This window comes from Diadema antillarum, unplaced genomic scaffold, assembly GCF_040938485.1.
Source record: "Diadema antillarum isolate AM-2024a unplaced genomic scaffold, OU_Dant_1.0 scf00000199, whole genome shotgun sequence".
Taxonomy (NCBI): Eukaryota; Metazoa; Echinodermata; class Echinoidea; order Diadematoida; family Diadematidae; genus Diadema; species Diadema antillarum.
In genome coordinates, this window is record NW_027271088.1 from 129175 (window position 1) to 150741 (window position 21567).

At 38.7% G+C, this 21567-nt stretch overlaps 1 protein-coding gene across 1 annotated transcript; it reads left to right on the top strand.

Moving 5' to 3' along the window:
* Positions 1-4273: 4273 nt before the first annotated feature.
* LOC139723759 (uncharacterized) lies at positions 4274-19415 on the top strand. Its single transcript, XM_071634970.1, has 12 exons — positions 4274-4418; positions 7689-7911; positions 8752-8975; positions 9586-9683; positions 10972-11105; positions 11814-11870; positions 12688-12762; positions 14748-14867; positions 15689-15820; positions 16198-16236; positions 18374-18465; positions 19307-19415. The coding sequence occupies exons 1-12, from the start codon at positions 4318-4320 to the stop codon at positions 19413-19415; spliced, it is 1404 nt and encodes a 467-aa protein (XP_071491071.1). The 5' UTR covers positions 4274-4317.
* The last annotated feature ends 2152 nt before the right edge of the window (positions 19416-21567 follow it).

Consider the following 21567-nt stretch of genomic DNA (forward strand, 5'->3'; position numbering starts at 1 on the left):
ATGACGTCATTTCATGATACAATGTACTGCGCATGCTCCAGGTTCCCTGGCACGTCCACCGGCAGAATCGAGAACTCGTTCTCCACGGATTTCACGTCCTCCCAAATAGTGAACGGGGTTGATGACGCAGCGTGCGGAGGATGTCACTGTATTAATTTTGACGCGACGATTATGACGTCACCACATCCATGTACTCATACTCACCGTCGACTGAAATCTATGCTTTTACTCTGGCGTCGACTGGAGTTGCCGAGAACGTTGGTTCTCACTTTCGGGCGGTCTGAACACCGTCGCGTCGTGTCCACGTAATAGTCTAAAAGTCCTTATTATCGCCAACGGACACTACAGAAACCTGGTTCCACTGATATCAAACCACAAAGAGGCCGACACGCGACTCCTCTTGCATGCACTGCATGCCTCTCAAGACATTATTCTATCGAAAAAAAAAAAGAAGTTGTCGTTATCTTGTGTGATGTTTCATAAACCAAGTTCAGACTGTCAGTGCTTTGTTACAAACTGTACACTTCGCTCACAGTACGAATTGTAACAGACTGTACTGTCAGTTGTGAATTTCAGTACTTTGTTATACATTACAGTACAAACATTATTTTGAACTTTATTTTCAACAAGTTTATTATTCATTTTGTGTGTGTGTGTGTGTATATATATATATATATATATATATACATGTGTGTGTGTGTGTGTGTGTGTGTGTGTGAAGTTGATTAAAGGACATCTTTGAATATGACAACTTTCTATTATACCATCAGCATTTATGCTTGTACCTCAACAAATTACGATAAACGTGAAAATGAAAATATCCAGAATCCCAGATACATCTTTTAAAAGATTTTGCACACTGTTAGTGCACGATTTTTTTCGGTTTTCTGTTGACAGACTGTCATTATGTTGATAACTAATGTAATAGTGATGTTTCTTAACCAAGTTCGAACTGTCAGTGCTTTGTTACATATTGTACATACTTTTTAATTTCTTGTTAAACCTGATACAAGAGCCCACAGTGTGACTGTATTGACGTTCAGTATATTTTGTTATAGGCCCTACATTGCAATATAAGTATTCAAACTTTATTTTCAACAAGTTTATTTGTTGATCAGGGTGTTTCAAGGACATTTTGGGCTCAGACAACTTTCTATTATATTTATGTTTTTACCGCAACAAAGTAAGATAAAGTGAAAAAAAAAATGGAATCCAGACATATTATTTGTCTCTTGTGCCTTTCGTGCACTAAATATCACCCTTTTTTTTTAGATCGGGTCTTAAATTACCTCAACATTAAAAAAAGAAAAAAAAAGAAAAAAATAATAATAAAAAAATCAGCCTGAATAGAAGGAAAAGGACGTCCAAGATTGTTTTCCCTCTTCCATTCTTAGCGTTGATTCATTACTGTACGTTTTCATACAAATTTACAAATCATCTTTTTTTAAACAAACAAACTTACGAACAAAGGTTACATTTAAAAACATTTGTTGGAAAATATGGTGTATTTTCCTTCTTTAGAAAGGTAATAAGTTTATCTGCATGCATGAGTAAACTTCTTTTCAGCTCAGGATAAATTAATTGTTTTCTTTTCGTCTTTTCCAAGGTTGTTTCGAGTATAAACTTATATAAATACTCTTCTCGTCTTTTCCAAGGTTGTTTCGAATATAAATACAATGTATATACTAAAAAAGTTAACGTTTGAATATCATCGGTTTTGTTTTCTGTATTCATGGTAAAGATGTTAATTTCTGCATGAGTTATTATAAACATAATTATTTTAGTTGTTCCTTTTTCTTTTTAAAGAAAGAGTCATGGTGCATCCTAGAAAATGTCTGGATAAAAACCAAAGTCGGTTTATAATACCATTACATTGTTCAGGATATATAGAAACATACGAATAGACGGCAAAATAGAATTTTATCAAACTACAATACAAATGTAGGTTGAAGATTTCTTTGGCGCAATAAACTTTGTCAACTTTGTAAAATGGCCGCCATCTTGAATTTTTTGAGTGGGTGATAATGTATGTTTGCTGTAAAATATCATACATTAGCAAGATTGGTGCCAAGCATCACTGACCCCTTAGCATGAAAAGTGGCCTTTATTAATCTTTTTTTTTAAAATTAGTACCACAATTTGGAACCACATACTACCTGGGGGGTGTCCCAGAGGGTCCAAACCTACCACCCCAACCCTTTTCTGCGGGGTATGTTGAACGAAGTCACTTTTTCTGGGTCCGTGCCCCTTGACTACGCTTTTGAAACAGCAATATCTGTGCACCAAATACACGTTCAACCAACTTCCCTCGGTATTCAGTGGCTTTTTAAATCCCAATACTCATTTTTTTCTTTTTTTCCCCTTTTTTTTGCGGATCTATTTGCAGTGTACGCTTGCTTTACATCTTGCTCCTGCGTTTATTCTCCCATTCAATCACTACACTATTTTAGTACTCATACTTTGAACTCGTTATTGACTCTAGATATAATTATGCTCGTATTCTTGTGTATTTGTATGCTATTTTTTATTTAGTCTTATTCCTTTTGCTGTTTTTTCCCATAAGTTTTTTTTTTTTTTTTCATATAGCTTCGTCGTTAGTACTTGGTGTCCTATCTCCATTGCAAAACAAATTTACATTGGTATTTTTTCCCCCTGGAACCCACAATCACAAGCTTTGCTTTTGTGGTTCCTTCATATTTCACATATCATATAGAGAATTGTCTTTTATGTATACATACTGTAGTATGCTGACACACTTTCTAGGCATGACCCACTTTATATCATATACACTGTATGTAGTTTGTATATTGCTTGTTTGTATATATTTTGCTTATGTGTAGATGTCAGGCGAGATATGAAGATAAACGTGCTGGAACTGTTCACTGTGTGTCGAGTGTAAGACCAGTGCAGTTTCATTAATTCAATTCAGTTCAATCTGATTATCATCTTGTAAAACCAAGAACTATGTCTTAGCACACATCATGGCCCCGATGTCTGGAATCTTTTACCCGACAACCTTAAACCATGTATACAGATCCTCTCACTTTTTCAGAAAACAGCTGAAAGATGTACTCACTTCTATCATTCAAGAAAGGGCCCCGAACTGAACATACACAACGAACATGAATATAAAAGACACATTCATTGTCACATATACCCACAGAATCTCCACACAAGCTCTTCACATTTTTGCACGATGCACCGCTGCACTTTTTTATTCTTCATTTTCTCTTTTTTTTTCTCTCTCGAACTCTCTCCACTCATCATAGTACGTGACTTGAGTGTCCTCTTAATTTGTCGTATTGTATAGACAACTATATTTCTGTGGCCATTATCCTCGTCGAGCTTTTGCTTATGATGATGGTCTCTGTGATTGCTGGTTTGCATTTTATGCATAAAATAACACCTGCTCGTCTTCAGTTCATTTTGCATTATCATGGAATGATGTTGTACAGCTAGGACTGCTTGAGATGATCACTTACCTGTCTCAACTGTTAGATTCAAGCAATATTATTCAAATTCATGAAATTCTCTCGTCGAGATGTTTTCATTGCAACTGATTGACAAATTGCCCTGCAACGACGTCTTATTTACGTCGATGTAGGGCAATTTGTCAATCAGTTGCAATCAAACAATATTGTACTCAATTAGCTTGTTCAATTGACTTTGTGGTAGGTCCTATACATTCATGTATGAAAGAGAAGTGCAGAAATAAAATCATTCAATCAATCAATCAATCAATCAATCAATCAATCAATCAATCAATCAATCAATCGATCAATCACTCCATCAATCAATGATCAATCAATCCATCAATCCATCCATCCATCAATCAATCAATCAATCAATCAATCAATCAATCAATCAATCAATCAATCAATCAATCAATTAATAAATCCATCAATCCATAAGATGAATGGTCAGCCCATCTTCAAATAGCTCTACCTACCGTACCATTTCTTGGGATCCAGCTACAAAGTTCTTGACAATTAACTATGTCGATACAGCCAAAACAGCGACTGGGCTGGTTACTTGAAAATAATATAATTACACAACATGGAGAGTACCGTATGCTCCACCAAGTCGCTGAAAATTCTACTTCGATCATTTTACAGGCTGTCTTCCGCGTCCATGAATTCACGTGCCGGTGGGAGTAAAACATGAATGAACCCTCCGGTCCACGCCCCCTCAACCAGACGAAGCCACTCGACTAGGCTCTCGCTGACCAGCTGATAAGTTTACTGTACAACAACACAAACAAGCGGAACAGCGTATTGCATTTTGCAGATCGAAGACTGATTTTGAGTTGCGTCAGTGATGGGAACTATAAAGATAGAAGGTATTGAGATCTACCCAGCCCAAACAGAAGGCAGTCCTGAGGTGTTTTCAGATGCATCATTTCGTCTGGCCAAGGCGAAGTGAGTATAAAATTTACTAGGAGTAGGATATAGATCTAATGCTGTATTCGAAATAACGTCAGTCGTGCTTACACAGTCCCATATACTGATATTTCCGTTTGCTGTGTGCGTGTTGACTCTTGCTGGCGATCTCTGTACGAGGACAATATAGAATCTAAACGTTTACTAATACTAGGACTCAGTGCCGGGAGCTATCAGCAGGTGTTGCTTGTATTGGAAAATGCACATCATAAACGGACCAACGGCTTTTACGCATTTAAAATCCTTGTGGGAAATACAGCCACCAAAAAAATCCCACTGGATATTCTTTAGTTTATTCATGATTTACATAGGTCTAGTTACACTATTATCATTATGTAGAATCTAGTCTTGTATAGTCAGGTATCCTTTTACCGAACGGTATCCTATTACCGAACGCTTTTACTTTGTCAATGGAGTGCATGCAACAACTCGAATACGCATTCATTGCACTACGCGCTGTTATCTCACAGGGGAAGCCAGTGCCGAAAATTGCTAAACTGCAGCAAAAAAACAAAACAAAACGTAATTTACCTCAAATTTACGTAATAATTGCTAAAATTTCGATGTTCGTTGTCCTGCGTTAATAAACATTGACCGAAAATACAATGTACAATTTTCCCCATACAGAGGGCACACGTTCGGTAATACAATACGATTTGCGTCGGTAAAAAGAGACAACTTTTGTGGAAGGGTTATTTGAAATACGGATTTTTTCTAGAAGTTGGCTTATTTTTCAAGTATTTTCGTTACAGCTAAAGTTATCAGCATTTCAATTATCTATAAGGATATTTTTGGCTGAATTATTGCATAATGTTGCCCGTTTGGAGCAATAAAACAAAAATCGTTCGGTAATAGGATACACCTCCATACCAGTACTAGGCCTAGACTAGTAGTTTTTTATTTGCAAATTAAAACTATAAAAAAAAAAAGAAAACTAGATTTAATCCGTGACTGCGAGGAACTGGGGTGATCTGCAGCATCTTCATCTTGTGATAATGTTTGGCATTTGTTTCAACTTTACATTGTTCTAACATATCATTTGCAGCAGTTATTTTTGGGGGATTTTTTTGTACATAAGATAGGAAATTGAATTAGTTGTCAGCCAGATGTAAAACATCAAGAAAAAAATAAAGCAAAATTATTTTTTCTTTGACCGCCAACAGCGGGATTCCAACCCACGTCCAATACATTAGCAGGCAGATGACTTACCAATTGAGGCACAAATATCCCCATAGACTTAACACGTGAAGGTCAAACTGTGTCATGGTTCAGTTTGCAAGTTTGATTTTCAATGCAAAGTTTTGGCATGATCCTGGCATCTAATAAAAAAACGAAGGTCATAAATCTATGCTACAAAGCCCATAGTCTCAGCTACAACATACTGAAATTTGGGAGAAAATGGAGCAAAAATGAGCGAGATACGGCACAAAGAACATTGCAATGCAGATTCAGGTTTGGGCAAAAAATTACCTTCCATAGACTTAACACGCAAATGGTGTCAATTTTAACACTTAGCCTTTAATCCAAATTTTGACCATGAAGATGTCCTCTAATCGCAATTCTGACTGGAATAATCGAAAGAGAATAGTTTAAGCTACAACATATCAAAATTTAGGAGAGAATCGACCACCAATAAGCGAGATACGTGCAAATGAATTCAAAATTTGTGACGTCATTTAAAGAAAATCAATTTTGTAAGTTTAAGAGACTACATTGTATATGATGTGTCCGATCGGCCCAAATGATGCATGGATTCATACCTACAACTCATAGGCTTTCCAAATATATAAAAAAAAATTGGGGGTATCCGTGCGTTCTAAGGAGCTGTGGCAGTTTAAAGAAAGACATGTTTTTGTGTGTTATTCTCCATAGAGGCGCGCGCGGATTTCAGACTTTGGCGCGGGCGTGCAACATTATGGTAAGTCCAAGAAAGTTGAAAATTGTTGCAATTTGTTAAGTATTGTATCAGAAATCCAAAAATGTAAGAAAAACGGTGTTTCGACGTTCCTTACGCACTGCGCGCGTGCAAAACGCGTGCGGACGCTTACGCGCGTAAATTTGAAAAATGCTCAAAATAACCTGAAATGTACTCTCCTTGTCTCAGTTGGTGATTTTGAGCATTTTAAAATTTTGACGCGTGCATATGCGCACCTAACGACGCGCTAAAAATACCAAAAAATTCTGCATGTTAAGTCATGACCTGAAGTTTGTGTGTACTAAATTTGGTGGATTTATGGTATTTAGTTATGAAGATATTGATGATAATGTGATTTTTCAAAATGGCGGATGGGTGACGTCACGGTTGATTGATCACGTTGTCTCAGTTGGCATTTCTATTCCTGACAAGGACAAAACTGTGCTGAAAATTTGGTGATGATCAGATTGTGATTTTTTGAGATAATGTCTTAACAAATTTAGGTGGGAAATAAATAAATAAATAAATAAGATTCTGACGAAATCAAGAGGTGATCTGCAGGGATGCTGCAGATCACCTAAAAACGCCAAAAAAAAAAAAACAACCACTGAACTAAACAAATTTACCACCAAAATCTACTAAACAAACAAAGCAATAATAAAGGATCATGCTAAACACTCACTGAAAACAATTTGAATCCTATATTCGTGTCCCCATCAGTGGGTATATCATGAATAGTAATTCATTGCCTGTTTAATGCCCTAACCTATTTATTTGTAATATTACATTATCCCGTTGAGAACGGACTGATTTTGTTACAACATGCATTTCCCATAGACACCTGCCCAAGTATACTTGGCTTGGGACTCATCCTCAATGGTTAAAGTTAATACTGATATAATGGTAAGCATTGTCCTATTCTAGAGTTGTGCAACCTGGATGTCTCTAGAATTTGTGTGAACACTGTGTGAGCTTAGAACTTACGTACTGGGGTTTCCAAAAATTATCAGAAAAACTGGAGTGTCTGCATCATTAGAAAATATCAATTCATAGATCGAGGTCTAGTCTTTCAAATTTCATGTAATGGGAGACATCACTCTAGACAAGAACCAGTGGTGACTTTGTATAAGTCAACTTGTTAACTGAGTGAAAGAATGTAATCTTTGCATCTTCCATTCACCTGATTTAACTCATTGCCATCAAAGAAACTGACCATAATCTATATCAGGATGATTAAATGACAAATATCAGAGTTTGCTTGAAAAGCTGTACATACAGTAGCTGACATCATTCATATCTTTGCCTTTTTTTTTGTTCTGTCTATCAACATAAAGATGGGTGTCAGATGAGGAGGCTACATTCTGCATTGCATGCAACCAGAAGTTCACCCAACTGCGGCGGAAGCACCACTGTCGGATGTGCGGCCGAGTGCTGTGCAGCAAGTGCTGTAAGGAAAAGGTGCCACTTCCACAACTGGGCCTTCAGGATCCAGAAAGAGTGTGTGATCTGTGTCTACCAGTAACGGAGCTGGTTACCAAATCAAGGTCCAGTACTGCGGTATGTTTGAGATTTGAGAAACTGATGTTCTATTGATGTTCTTTTGTTTGACTTTTGTGTGTGGCTTAAAGGGTGTGTACAGTTCTGGTCGAGGTGGAGATTTAGCTTTTAACGTTTTGTGAGATATTCAGAAACCACTCTATGAGATGTCAAAGAGCATGCAGTTCTAAGGGGTATCAAAAGTTTATTCAATGAAAATCTGTTTTGAAATGGCTGAGATATCCAAAAACAAGGTGAAACAAAGAGATACTAATAAAGTTGGGGCATGTCGCCTTTTATTATTAGCACTTTTTTTTGGATATCTCAGCCATTTGAAAACCAATTTTCATCAAATAAACATTGAATCCTTCTTAAAATTACATGCTCTTTTATATTTCGTAAGAGGCTTTTCATTATCTCACTTAGGAATGTTCAAAACATGAATCCCTACCTCACCCAGTACTGTACAGTCCCTTTAAGTTTCCCTGAGGCCTGCCAACATAGAGGTAAAAATCTTTGTGTTCACTAAAACCATCAGAGTATGAGAATCTGAAACTCAGGGTTGGTCTGTGGGAAAATGAGAGTTCCAGTGTTTAAAAAAAAATGCCAGATTTAATCAATCTGTGACATAACCTGTAAAGTGTCATAGAAGTGCTTCTGAAATGTTTTATGCATATGTATGTTATTATATATAAAGAAGAAGAGGTAAAATGTGTCTTTCATCAACTAAATGAGCAGAGTTGGCAGATGGCTTAGAATGAAGAGAAGAGAGCAATATGTGTGATGAAACTGATCAAAATGTGAAATTAGTTTTTGTACAATCATACACGTATGATCTATCATATTGTCCTTCTTTAACAGTCTTTCCAGACCGAGGCAGCCACGGGTCTCCTCAAGTACGTCAGTGATCCCAACGGCCTGAGAAAGGTCGTTGAACTTGGAGGCATACAAACCCTAATTTACCTGTCGAGGGCAAACGTCCAGCCGGTCAAGCGAGCCTGTGCATCGGGCATACACATGATGGCTACTCATCAACCCCTCCAGCACCTGCTGGCCGAAGCTGGGGCCATCAGAGCTATATGCAGGTAGGATGTGTGAAGCAGATGCCCGTAGGCTTAACCCTTTCATTCCCTGAGCAAGATTATCTTGTAGTATGAAATTGAGATTTTGTGGAAGTTAATCTTGAGCATCACAGAGTATTATGGATTCCATTTGTTAGTGCCATGTCCTCCCAGATATTTGTGATAGGCTGGATAATTTCAAAGCATAGGAATTCAGAGTGTATTGTGCATTGACACATCAATAGGAGCTGCTGTACATTTTATTTTTTAGGTCTGTATTATCACCAGACAAGTTTAACAGTGTGTACTATGAATGACTACCATGACTCAGAACAGCAATACATATCAGGAACAAATTGATAGCATGTCTTGATGAAAAGGGAAAACAACTCTTTGCTGCATACAAGTTTTCAATACTATTTGTAGCCTCTTTGAAATATTGATTGAATTTAAAGTGCAAAAGTGGTACATTGTAGTATTTCTACATCAGATTATCATAGATTAGGGAGAAAAGGTGACATTATCTGATTGTGCATTTAATGTTATTGGTCATGGAGCATTTTTGCATGGAAATATGTCAGATGATGAGTATTTTACTTTTATAGTAATAGTTGTTCTCTTACACTCCTGTTAGCATCCTCAGTACAGCAGATGAAAGTCAGGACACACTTCTCATTGATGCAATCAGCTCCCTCATGATATTTGTCAAGTCACCTCATCTCAAGATGAAAGGTAGGACCTCACTTCTTTTTTTTTTTCTTTTTTTTTTTGGGTGGGGGGGGGGGGGGGTCAAAGAGGTCCTGGGGCTTTGTTTTGATTCCCAATGATTTCCTTGAACTGATTTGGCTCGTCATAACCTCATGCATTCTGATGTCATGCCATAAGATATGTATGTAGTTGATACATGTCTCTACTGATTGTCTTTTGTTTTCATTAAAAAAAAAGAAGAATCAGCTTCTCGTAATTTCATCTGCCACCCTGTGACCATGCTTTGTATTTGAAGACATGGTGTCATTGCCCCATGGCAGTGCAGTATAAAGTCAGAATGGATGTATTATATTGAAAAAGATAATTGTCAGGATGTGGTAAGTTCAGCATTTGAAAATTTCTTTCCAAATGACCACTGTGACGTCAGATATGCTTTGATGATAAAAATTGTTATAGATGTGTGGAAATGAGACATGACAGTGGTAAATCAATTTTTGCGTACTATTTTTTTTAAGTATTAGTAAAATGAAATGCTAAAATTTCGTAACTCATATTATAAGTTGGGGGGGGGGGAGGTTTCCTGCCGTTTCTCTCAATTTCACACTTATCTTGAGGTCAGAAAATAATCATTATTTGTAAGCTTGAGTCCTGGTAGGCATTGACTTTGTTCTTTCTTAGCACCTCTTTAGGGCTATGGTGTTTGTCATCGAAAGGAAATATGCCACATCCTTTTGTACATCCTAAAAGAGATTAAGACTAGAGAAGCAGAGAGAAGACATGATGTACTGCTTGAGCACACACTCATAGGATATATGGCCAACATCCCAATCCTGGACCAGAATGTGACCATCAGACTACATCACTTCCAGTCTTTTCACTTTGCAATACTTTCCAGCATTTCTTTCACATTGGCAGTCTTGTTTCTATTCTTGCTGCTTATCGGCACATACTGTTGTGGCCTGTAAGTGTTCAGCCATTGTACCTGTGTACCTGTAGATGGCCTATTGCAACCTTTCCTCACGAACAACATTCCTGTTGAGTTCAAATTATGAGCTTCTAATTGAGAGGAAAGTTTCACAGAATTACACATGTGCAGTTTGTCTCTCTTCATTTTATGTGTCTTTTTGTTATGGCTGTGTCCTACAAAAGTACTGCCAGTATAGATGGTATGTTGCAAAATGCCCTCACTTACAACACACCACTGGTGTGCAATTTGTAAGCTGTGGATCGAAAGCTGCATTTCACAGGGTGCGTCAAATTTGAGATTTTGTCTCTTTTAGTTCTGTGTGTCCTTTTGTACCACTGTGTACAGCCATTGCCGATGGTGCTCTGCAGCCGGTCCTCAAACTGTGTGGCATGCAGGCTTCAGAGGCCATTGCACTCTTGGCTGTGAGAACTCTCAATCTCATCACGGAGCATGCAGGCAACCATGCAGCCATCATCGAGGTGAGACGATGCTGGTGTCTTATCACATTATTTTGTGACGAGACTACCCAGTATCTCCTGCAAGAGTGCATTGAAGAAAGGGCAATATCTACAGATTATTTTACTTCCTGGTGCGAGTTGAATTATTTTGGAGCATACATGCTTGCAAACCAGATATTGCCATGAATCGGTACAGTTTACAGTGTGATCAAGTTGCATCATAAAGAAGTTTCATCTTTACAAAGGCTTCATTCTTAATATCAAAGAATGCAAGAACACCAGGAAAACCAGAATTTGGTTAGATTGAAGGCATGATGATGTGGGTGATCTGCAGAGCAAGACTTAACAGTCAAAGCATTACTTGTTATTATTCATGAGCTCTTGCAGTTTGTAAAATGTGAAGGTGGACATAATTACAAATCAGATGTGTTTATCATAGCTATGATCAGGATTTTGCAATCATTGATTTAACCCGTTTGAGGACGAGTCCCGAGTATACTCGGGCAGGTGTCTATGGGAAATAAGTGTTGTGACATAATCAAACCATCCTCAACGGGTGAACAATCCAGTCAAAATCAAACAAACAAGAAAGAAGACAACTGGATGTGATGAGAATATGAAAGATGATAATACAACAGCTGAAATTCATGATCAGAAGGTATTTGATACTTTTATGGAGTATATAATCATTTTCATTTATTCCTGAATATATTGCTTTTCATTACCCAGAATGACCGAAATGCCTTGCCTCATCTCCTGTCCCTGACAACATCTAATGATGAACAGGTAACAAGTTTTGACTCACACTATTTCACATATCCTTAGGAATTTCAGAGTTAGAGATAAGTTATATTGCATAATTATTAGTATTTAAAACAGCTAGACATCTATATCTCTGAGGCCTCAAAAGGGATCCAACTTGACTTTTGATTGACAAAGTTGTCTATGTAATTCTTGTGCATCTGCCAAGCATTCACACATAGCTGATTTGTTGATATGGGTTCTTCCACAGTCAGATTTACTGTGCTGTTGAGATAAATATTCACATTTTGTTGTCTCCTCAGGGTTTTGATTACTGCATTGTTGAACTGCATTTCCTGTAATTGTGCAAAAGAAAATTAAGGCTATACTGTTGTGAATCCCTTTTTTGTGTGTGTCTTAAAAGGGAGTGAACACTTACAAAGGAAAAGGAAGTGAAGAGAAAATATTCCATGCATAAAGTTTGTATGTATTGTGGTGCTTTTGAAATGCAATCTTGGAAAGAATTGATCATAATAATGTAGGCCATTAATGGACCACAAATAATATGGCCCAAAATATGGTACAAACTAATATGCATATTAAAGAATTCAATTTCTTATTAAAGGATTACAGTATTGTTGAAAGAGAACATCTGGAGAGTATACAAGCAGCCATTTACAAACTGACTGCAGACTGTGCCAATATAGATGTAGTGCTAGCATGTCATGGAGTTTAATTTGTTGCCCCTGCTATACTTCAACTGCCCATATGTTTGATACAGGGCACACTCAGTTCCTGTTGGAAATGTGTGGAGTTGTTTGACCTTTGTCCTTTGCCTTTCATCGATGTTGTGATGTTGCAGATGCAAGAAATCACTTTGAAGACACTTGGAGGCTTGTCCATGGGAACAGACTGGCATAGGCACAGAATAGTGCAGGTGTGTATCAGAAAAAAACTTAACCCTAATAACACAAGATGTACATATTATGATAGATGTTCCAGATGAATTGAGAGTGCACATGTGTATTTATTGAAACTGCTCCAAGACATGTCATATAGTAGTGGTGGATGTTTCTTGTTAAACTGTGTTTAAATCATGTGACAATAACAAGAAGAATTATGAGGTCATAGAGAATTTTGCATGAACTCCTACCGAGACATGCAGTGATGTTTAATGTAAATATATTTGTACCGCGACACGAGAAAATGGCCCTTAGCGCTGTCGTGCACAAACGCTGTAAAACAATGCGGAAGTTTGACAAACCAATTTTAAACTAGAAATATCACTGAAGGTGATTAATACCCCCGCCCCGTGATGACAGTCTTACCCAAGGAATGATCTTTCCTTGATCTTCTGCCATTTAAATGCCGTTACCATGGCAACGCAGCTTCCGACGCGTCCGAAAAATATGTCTTGCACATCTTCCCACCAAGACTACTGTGTGTGCCACATTTCATAAGCTTTTGTCAAAAACTGAGGAAGTAGTTCAATCCACAAGATCTTTCCTTGATCTTCCGCCATTAATATGCCGTTACCATGGCAACGCAGCTCCCGACACATCCAAAAAATATGTCTTGCACATCTTCCCACCAAGACCAATGTGTGTGCCACATTTCATGAGCTTCAGTCGAATACAGAGGAAGTAGTTCAATCCGCAAGATCTTTCCTTGATCTTCTGCCATTTATATGCCATTACCATGGCAACGCAGCTTCCGACACGTCCGAAAAATATGTCTTCCACATCTTCCCACCAAGATCAAGGTGTGTGCCACATTTCATAAGCTTTGGTCAAAAAACTGAGGAAGTAGTTAAATCCGCAAGATCTTTCCTTGATCTTCTGCCATTAATATGCCGTTACCATGGCAACGTACTTTCGGGTACTGTCAAAAAATGCGTCTTGCACATCTACAACCAAAGGCACACATCTGTACCAAGTTTTATGGAAATTGGGCAAAAACTGAGGAAGTAGTTTGCAACACAAAATTTTCCATCATTTTGGCTCATAATATGTGAGCTGTTACCATGGCAACATACTTTTTGTCACTGTCAAGAAATGTGTCATGCTGACCTTTATCCTAAGACAAACATTCAATATGAATTCCATGAGAATTGGAAGAACACTGATGAAGCAGTTTTGCCATGAAGCATTTTGCCCTATATTTTACCAATAACATGCCGTTACCATGGCAACGCACTTTTTGCCACTGCGGAAATATGTGTCTTGCACATTAACATATTCAGATGAACATCTGTACCTAATTTCATAAAAATTGATCAAAAACTGTGGGAGGAGTTCGCGACGCAAGATTTGTACCCATTTTTGCCCATAATATGCCGTTACCATGGCAACGTACTTTTGGGTACAGTCAAAAAATACGTCTTGCACATCTACAACCCAAGGCACACATCTGTGCCAAGTTTTATGGGAATCGGTTGAAAACTGAGGAAGTAGTTCGCGACGCAAGATTTGCAACGGACCGACCGCCCGACCGCCCGACCGTCCGCTGATTCCTATACACCCCCTTCAAACTTCGTTTGGCGGGGGTATAAAAAAAAGATCAGCTAGATAGCTGCGTGCACACACATAGATGCATCAAAAAAGTAGCAGGATTTGGATAAAACATGCTTTTTTAAATGTAATAATTGGGGTGCTTAGGAGTGGAATTTCAGAAAACAGTTTGCATATCTAAATATGTCAGAATTCATTTTACAACGTGGCGGTGAAAACTCATTTTCAGTGTTCTATGCCATAAGGGCCCTTTTTTCGTGTCGCGACCCATATGATTTTGTAAAATCAGAAACTTGTTCAAAAAATGAAGGAGAAAGTGAGAGAAAAGAAAACACGAAAACAGAACATATGGTATACATTATTAGTATGATTTTTTTTTTTTTTTTTTGGTTGTCTTTGTTTTTGCTTGCAGGAGGATTTTTCAGCTGGGCGCTGTCTGGCCAGGGTGCTACGAACGAGACCCAAAAACAAACAGGTGCTGTGCAATGCTGCCTGCCTGGTGGCCAACCTTGCTGTAGGAGAGCAAGACCAGGTCAGTCCAGGATGTATGTAATTAACAGAGGAATGTGTTCTAAGCAATGCTTGGGAAATGCAAGCAGAAGTAACACTGGTGATGCTGACCATTCATTATGAGATTATAGTATAATTGTGATCATAATAAATGTTGTTATAATCTTATTCAGGTCATCTAGTGTGATGGAGTCTATTGCAATTACCCCCGGGCAATTACCCCGGACCCTTCCCCTGGCCCTAATCCTAATGCTAATCCTGAACCTAACCCTAGCCCTTACCCAAACTCCTACCCTAAACCTAACCCTAACCCTAATCTTTACTCTAACCTTACCACAAACCAGTATTTAGCCGGGGGTTAATTGCCCTGATGCGCATATGATGGTTCAGCTCATCTCAATTGATATAATGGTTAATACCAATCTTGTGCATCCATTCCAGGGTATGTGTACTCTCTGCAAGTCCCATACTCTGGAGTGTTATACTTGTACTACTCTGGAACGAGGAATACTGAGTATATTTCTAACTAGCCCTCTTATATTGTTCATGTATCTACGTTAATATCCTAATAAACCTTGTATGGTGTTGTAACCATGCTTCTTTAAACAAAATATTGTTCTAATGATTATATCGTTCATATATTCTACTTGTACATATATAAGTATATCTCTTGCATATGATAATTAGATGTATTGTCATTTGTGTCATTACTTGATCATGACTGTTACTTTTTTTCATCAGAGAATAAAAGGGACATTTGGTGATATGAGGCAGGGTCAATCTATAACAGATGGCCAGATATATTGACATACTCCTTGCTCGCATGATTTTGTCGATTTACAGGGATCGTTATCAGAGTGCCTGGACTCCCTTTGTACCCTGCTCACTGAATTCCGGTACCAGAAAGAGTTGCTGACGCATGTTGCCAGAGCCCTTGCCAATTTTGCCAAGTTCCGCCACAATGCATTCAGGCTGGTAAGTGCCAGAATTGTATCTTCAGTTGCTTTTGATCACTGGGGTCATAATTGATCTTTGATCATTACAAAGAAAGTAGATTCAAAAGTGATGAGTGACAATATGCTCACAGCTGTGAATGGTATGTTGCATTTGCTGTTGCCATAACAACTGCACGCATTTTTGGATTTTGAAAATAAGCAAAGAAAGTCATGATAATGGGTCGAGATGTTGGATGCGAGTACTGAATGGAAAAGAGCAAAGTGTGTATGCCAAGTGTTTAAGTAGGGTTTATGGACATTTGGATAATCGTTACTATAAAATTCTGAAGAAATGTACTGTTCAAGTGTGAATAAGTGCCGATAGCTGTAAATATTGTTTGCATTTACTTACTGCAGGTTGATCACCTACCGAGCATAATCACAATTTGCCTCAAGGTAAGATTCCCATACCTCATTTTCTTAATCTATTTGTGTGCATGTCTTGCAGCATTGTGTGTAGTTTACAGTTTTAGCTTTGTCTTGAGTCTTGGTTGAAAAATAGTTCATATTGATAGGTAATAACATATTGGATAGGATGGTTTTGGAAAAAAAAAGAAAAAAGTGTGGCACCTGCTCTATTCCTCTCCCAGCCCAGAAATGCAATGGATTCATTGAAGATACTGGGTGAAAGTGTTCAGGTGAAAATGCTGAGCTGTATGAAAGCCATGAGATGGAAGTGTTGAGGTGGAAGAGCTGAAGTGGAAGCAGCTGACGTGTAAGTGCTGAGATGAAAGCGCTGAGGTGTAAGTGTTGAGGTGTAAGCGTTGAGGTGTAAGCCTTGAAGTGAAAGTGCTAGGGTTAAGTGTTAAGGGGAAAGTTCTGAAGTGAAACGTCTCGGGTGAAAGGACTGAGGTGACATTGCTGAGAGGAATGTGCTAAGGTGGAAATGTTGAGATGAAGATGCTGAGGTGGAAGTGTTGAAGTAAAAATACTGAGGTGTGTAATATTCCCATCTCACAAGACGGCGATTCCGCTACGATCATCAAAAATTGACAAAGCGCGGCAGATCATGGCTTGATCTCTTTAAATCTTCTCCATCGTATCTGGAGCGGTTCAGAAGGGTCGCCACCATCGCCATGATCGGTGACCTCGCTATGGAAGTTTTGAACCTGTCCAAAACTTCCGTAGCGAGGTCGCGGTGGTCTTAGAGCTTATCACAATCGTCTCACGAGCGCTTTAAAAGCGCCACATTTGTAGCTCTGACGGAGTAGCAATGCGATAGATGAAACTCAAGCGCATCAAAAGCGGCCCCCATAGCCCATGGAAATTACCACTTTTACAGTATTATGTAACAGGAACCAACCATGAACGATAGAAAGTGATGCACAGACCAGGAAGGTGGACATGGAGAAAACGTATAAAATTCATTTTCCATGTACACTCAGTACTAATCTAGTCTGTTTATTAAATTGTTTATTTGTCATATACCATTCCAAGTCAATGAAAGTAAATCAAATTTTCAAATATATCTTCACAAAATTGTCTCATCTTAGGATATGATTTGTAGTTTGCTTATAAGCCGGTTCTTTAATATTATATACACATTTTACTCTTTTAATTGAATGGATGACTGAACTTATAGTGCAATTTCACATCAGGTTCTAACTGATGTGTTGTAGAATGCTAAGATGTAAAATGTTGGGGGTAAAACCATATTCTGCATATCCATGTTGGTTTAACACTGACATCTGCCTGAAGAAATTCAGTCATGAAACCCATTTTATACCCCAATCGCTTGAGATCGTAGCATGAGCCCAGCGTAAACGTATCACTGTCGCTCCCATCGTATCACTGTTGTAGCAGGTCTTGATAAGCGTACAAATATCGCAACACAGTCGGTTCGATCGCAGAAGCAGCGCGTCTCTTGGTCTGGAAATGTGGCAACAACGTGGCAGAGTCGTATTATCATCATGGGGCTATCGCCTACAGCGCAGGTTGAGCGTGGAGAAACCATAGTGTAATCGCCTCAGAGGCCAAAAATGGAGACGGACGGCGATCGCCACAATTTGTTAGTCGTCACAGATCGCCATGGTCGCCATGGTCGCCATGGTCGCCTTCCTAGTGAGATGGGGGCCTAAGTGTGGAGCTGAAAGTTAAGGTGTAAGTGTAAGGTGTCGGTGTTGAGGTAAAAGTACTGAGATGGAAACGTTGAGGTGTACGCATCGAAGTGAAAGTGCTAAGGTGTAAGTATTGAGGTGAAACATCTGAGACCAGAGGGATGAGGTGAAAGTACTGAGGTGAATGTGCTAAGGTGGAAGTGTTGAGAAGAAGGTGCTAAAATGGAAGTGTTGAAGTAAAAGTGCTGAGGCATGCAAGTGTTTAGTTGAGTGTTAAGGTGTAAGTGTAAGGGGTAAATGGTGAGGTAAAAAAGTCCTGAGGTGAAAGTGCTGACATGAAAATGCAAGATGAAAGTGTTAAGTGAAAGTGCTAAATGAGGAAAATAATGGTACCAGGGCCTACCTCAATAGCAATGCTTACTCTGCTGAGGCTAACATGCACAAATAGAAATGCATTGTCATTGTTTTCATTGCAGTCAAGTACAGAAGAGGTGCGGGCTCAGGGCCTGCGTATCGTTCTCTCTCTCCTCCAGCACTCCGCAGATTCTACCATCAACTGCCTCCTCAAGTAAGTAAATGTCTCTTGAAGGAGAAAGAGCATTTTTGAAGATCCAAGGGCACAAAAACCCAAAGACATAAACAAAAACAGAGAATCAGATCCATATCCGTAACCCTGGTATCTTAGCAACTGATTTGATACAACAAAGTATCAGTGTCAGATTCTACATATCATTGGAAGACATTCTGATCAATTTTGTGAAAATATAACTTTTTAGAAGGGATTTTAACCTTGATAAATCAACTTACCATTCAATTTGGACATTAGGGTTCCACATTCCATAGTGATGAAGTACCACAATAATTCATTTTCTTTGTCAAACGATTCAAAATCAAATCCCAATTATGCCTTTACAAGGCTCTTCCATCATTGTATGAGCATATCTCATTTTCATATATCTTTACTACATTCGACAATCATCTATTGTCATGAAATTGTTGCCCATATAGCAGGCCTTGACACTAACTTTTTTTTTCTCTCTTGGTGGCCTGCTCGAGCTGCTCAGGCTGCTGAAATCTTTAAATCTTAACTTTTGGTGGACTGAAAAAAGAAAAAGAGAAGAAATGTGGGTGAAAAGGAAGGGAATATGTAAATTTGATTTGAATTTGAGCTACCCGATCGAGCTACCACCGGAAAACCTTTTGAGAAGTTTGGTGGCCCAACATAAATTTTAAGTGGCCCTGGGCCACCGCTGATGTCAGGCCCTACATGTGGAAAATGTTCCCCACGGAAGTGCCCTCTTTTTTTAACCCTTTATACAGGCACCTCTTGTGTCATGTGCAAACACTTTAGGGAATCATATTAATTTGAAGTCAGCGGGTTAATTGAGATATGTGTGCTTCCACTGTAGTGATGGTGTGACAGACATGCTGAAAGCTATCTCCAAGTCACCGGGCATGATAGACATCATGCAGAACAACCTCATGACCCAGGTTTCGGAGAGAGAAGCGCCCTCTTGAGTCCACTTCCATGTAGTCCCCAGCGTGGGATGTTCATGCCGTGGCAGTGTCGACAGTCATCGCAGGTGTGTTTCATCAAGGGGAGATCCCCCTTTTGCAGTGAATGAATGAATGAATGACATTGCCTGCAAAACATGCGCCAATGTATTTTTTTTTTCCACACATAACCGATTTTCTGACGAATGGTACTGTCTTCGTCGATGTGCATTGGAAGACTTGTATATTTCATCATGTATATTGCCAAAGAAACTTATGCACATCTAATACTTACGGCAGTGTCCCTTTCACTGCCATTTGGATAAATGGCAGCTCTGCTTAACCTTTTCTGTGCCAATGAATCTAATCTGCACAACTCCTACACACAAACCTATGAGCAGGTAAAACACGCAGGGGATAACCGGTTGAAGACGAGTCCCGAGTATACTCGGGCAAGTGTCTATGGGAAATGCGTGTTGAAGCAAATCAAACAATTCTCAATGGGTTAATTGATGTAAAAACTCATTTAAACGATCTCGATGCAAATCATTACCTCTGAAAATTGCAACAGCACTTAGGATAGACAGCACTTATTTCTCATGCGCAGTTAAAGTCAAAACAGAATGAAAGCATAATTTCGTGACGTAAAGCAAACCATTGAATTTACTCCTTTACTTGCAGACAATTTAATGGAATGCGTGTTTGAGGATTTGTGTGAAATTCACTAGACTGAATATACAAGTTACCCAGTACAGTATGTGAGTACCATGCTTTGGGAGAATGGAGTTGCGCCATATTCGCGGAACATGAATGGTATTGAAATAATTTTGTAATCATGTTTCATATATCGTACTTTTATTTTCACTTCACGATAAAGATATCTGTAAAGACTGATTTCTTAGGGAATGAAAAAAGCTACACCAAATTACTTCACAGACTTTACTTCTAGTCATCCAAGAAAGCTAGGCATCCAGTAGCATTGTATACATGCCAAGGAATTTTACACGCCAGGTGTACACATATAATGTATAATTTATTTTAGTATCCTTGCAAAGTGCCTGTTTCACATGTTGGAAAACGAGATAATGAAGTACATGTGCAATGCATTTCTGTACAATCGCTGTAGAATGATAGCACCATATTTAATTAGATGAAGACAATGCAAGGGAATTAGGAAATGATGAGAAAGCACTGGAGAGAGTGATTTTTAGTGTTTGTTTGAATTCACAAAGACATACCAGAAATTGGGTGCTTGAATGAATCAATGACATGGTAAGATATACAAGAAGTTAGAGAGGGAGGGCGAAACAAGCTACACGTGTATTGCAATCGGCAATTACAATCTATGCGAGCCATTGTACAGAGGTTAAGAACTCATAATGCATTAGATTCCTGTGCTGCTGCCATTTACCTTCAACTCTCATTTGCCAGTGCATGAAACAAGTGCAGATGTAAATGAATAATATGTATCATATTGTTATGTTGTTCATGTTCATGTGCCAGTGATCCAACCTATTGTAAGAGGATACACTGTTACTGAGATGTGTAAATGCAGCACAGGAACAGGGAACCGTGGTAACAAGGAACAGCAAGGCACGAAAACGTTCGGTTGTTCAATTTTTGTCTGTCGGCGGTCTTTTCTGTACCGTGAAATGAAAAATGGATTGATCATGCACATTTGATCTTCCAAGTAAAGGTATGTAGTGTTGTCTATACATAAAAAAAAAAGAGTAGATTACAAGTAGGTATTTGTCAGTACTCTATATTGCATTCCACTGTTTAACAGACACGTGTGTATAATGTCTTCCATGAATGTTACAATTAATATCTCCACCCCAGGCCCGTAGCCAGGGGGGGTGCGTCGGGTGCGTACGCACCCCCCCCCCCAAATTCTGAAAGGTCCACTTTTTCATAATAACGGTTTTTAGCAATTCTCAAAATAACAATCCAAATAAATATAAAGACACATTATATGCTACGTAAATGTGGAAGAGTACGTTTAACAATGTTAAAAATAATTGCAAACCCTTTTGTTGTATGAACCATCGGATCGTCCCCATGCACACAAACACAAATGTTATGTATCAATTTGTGCGAGCTATTATTATATTGGCACTGCATGCCATGGCCCTTGGCGCGTGTGACCGGTGTTTTTTTTTTCCACTCGCCGCCCGAG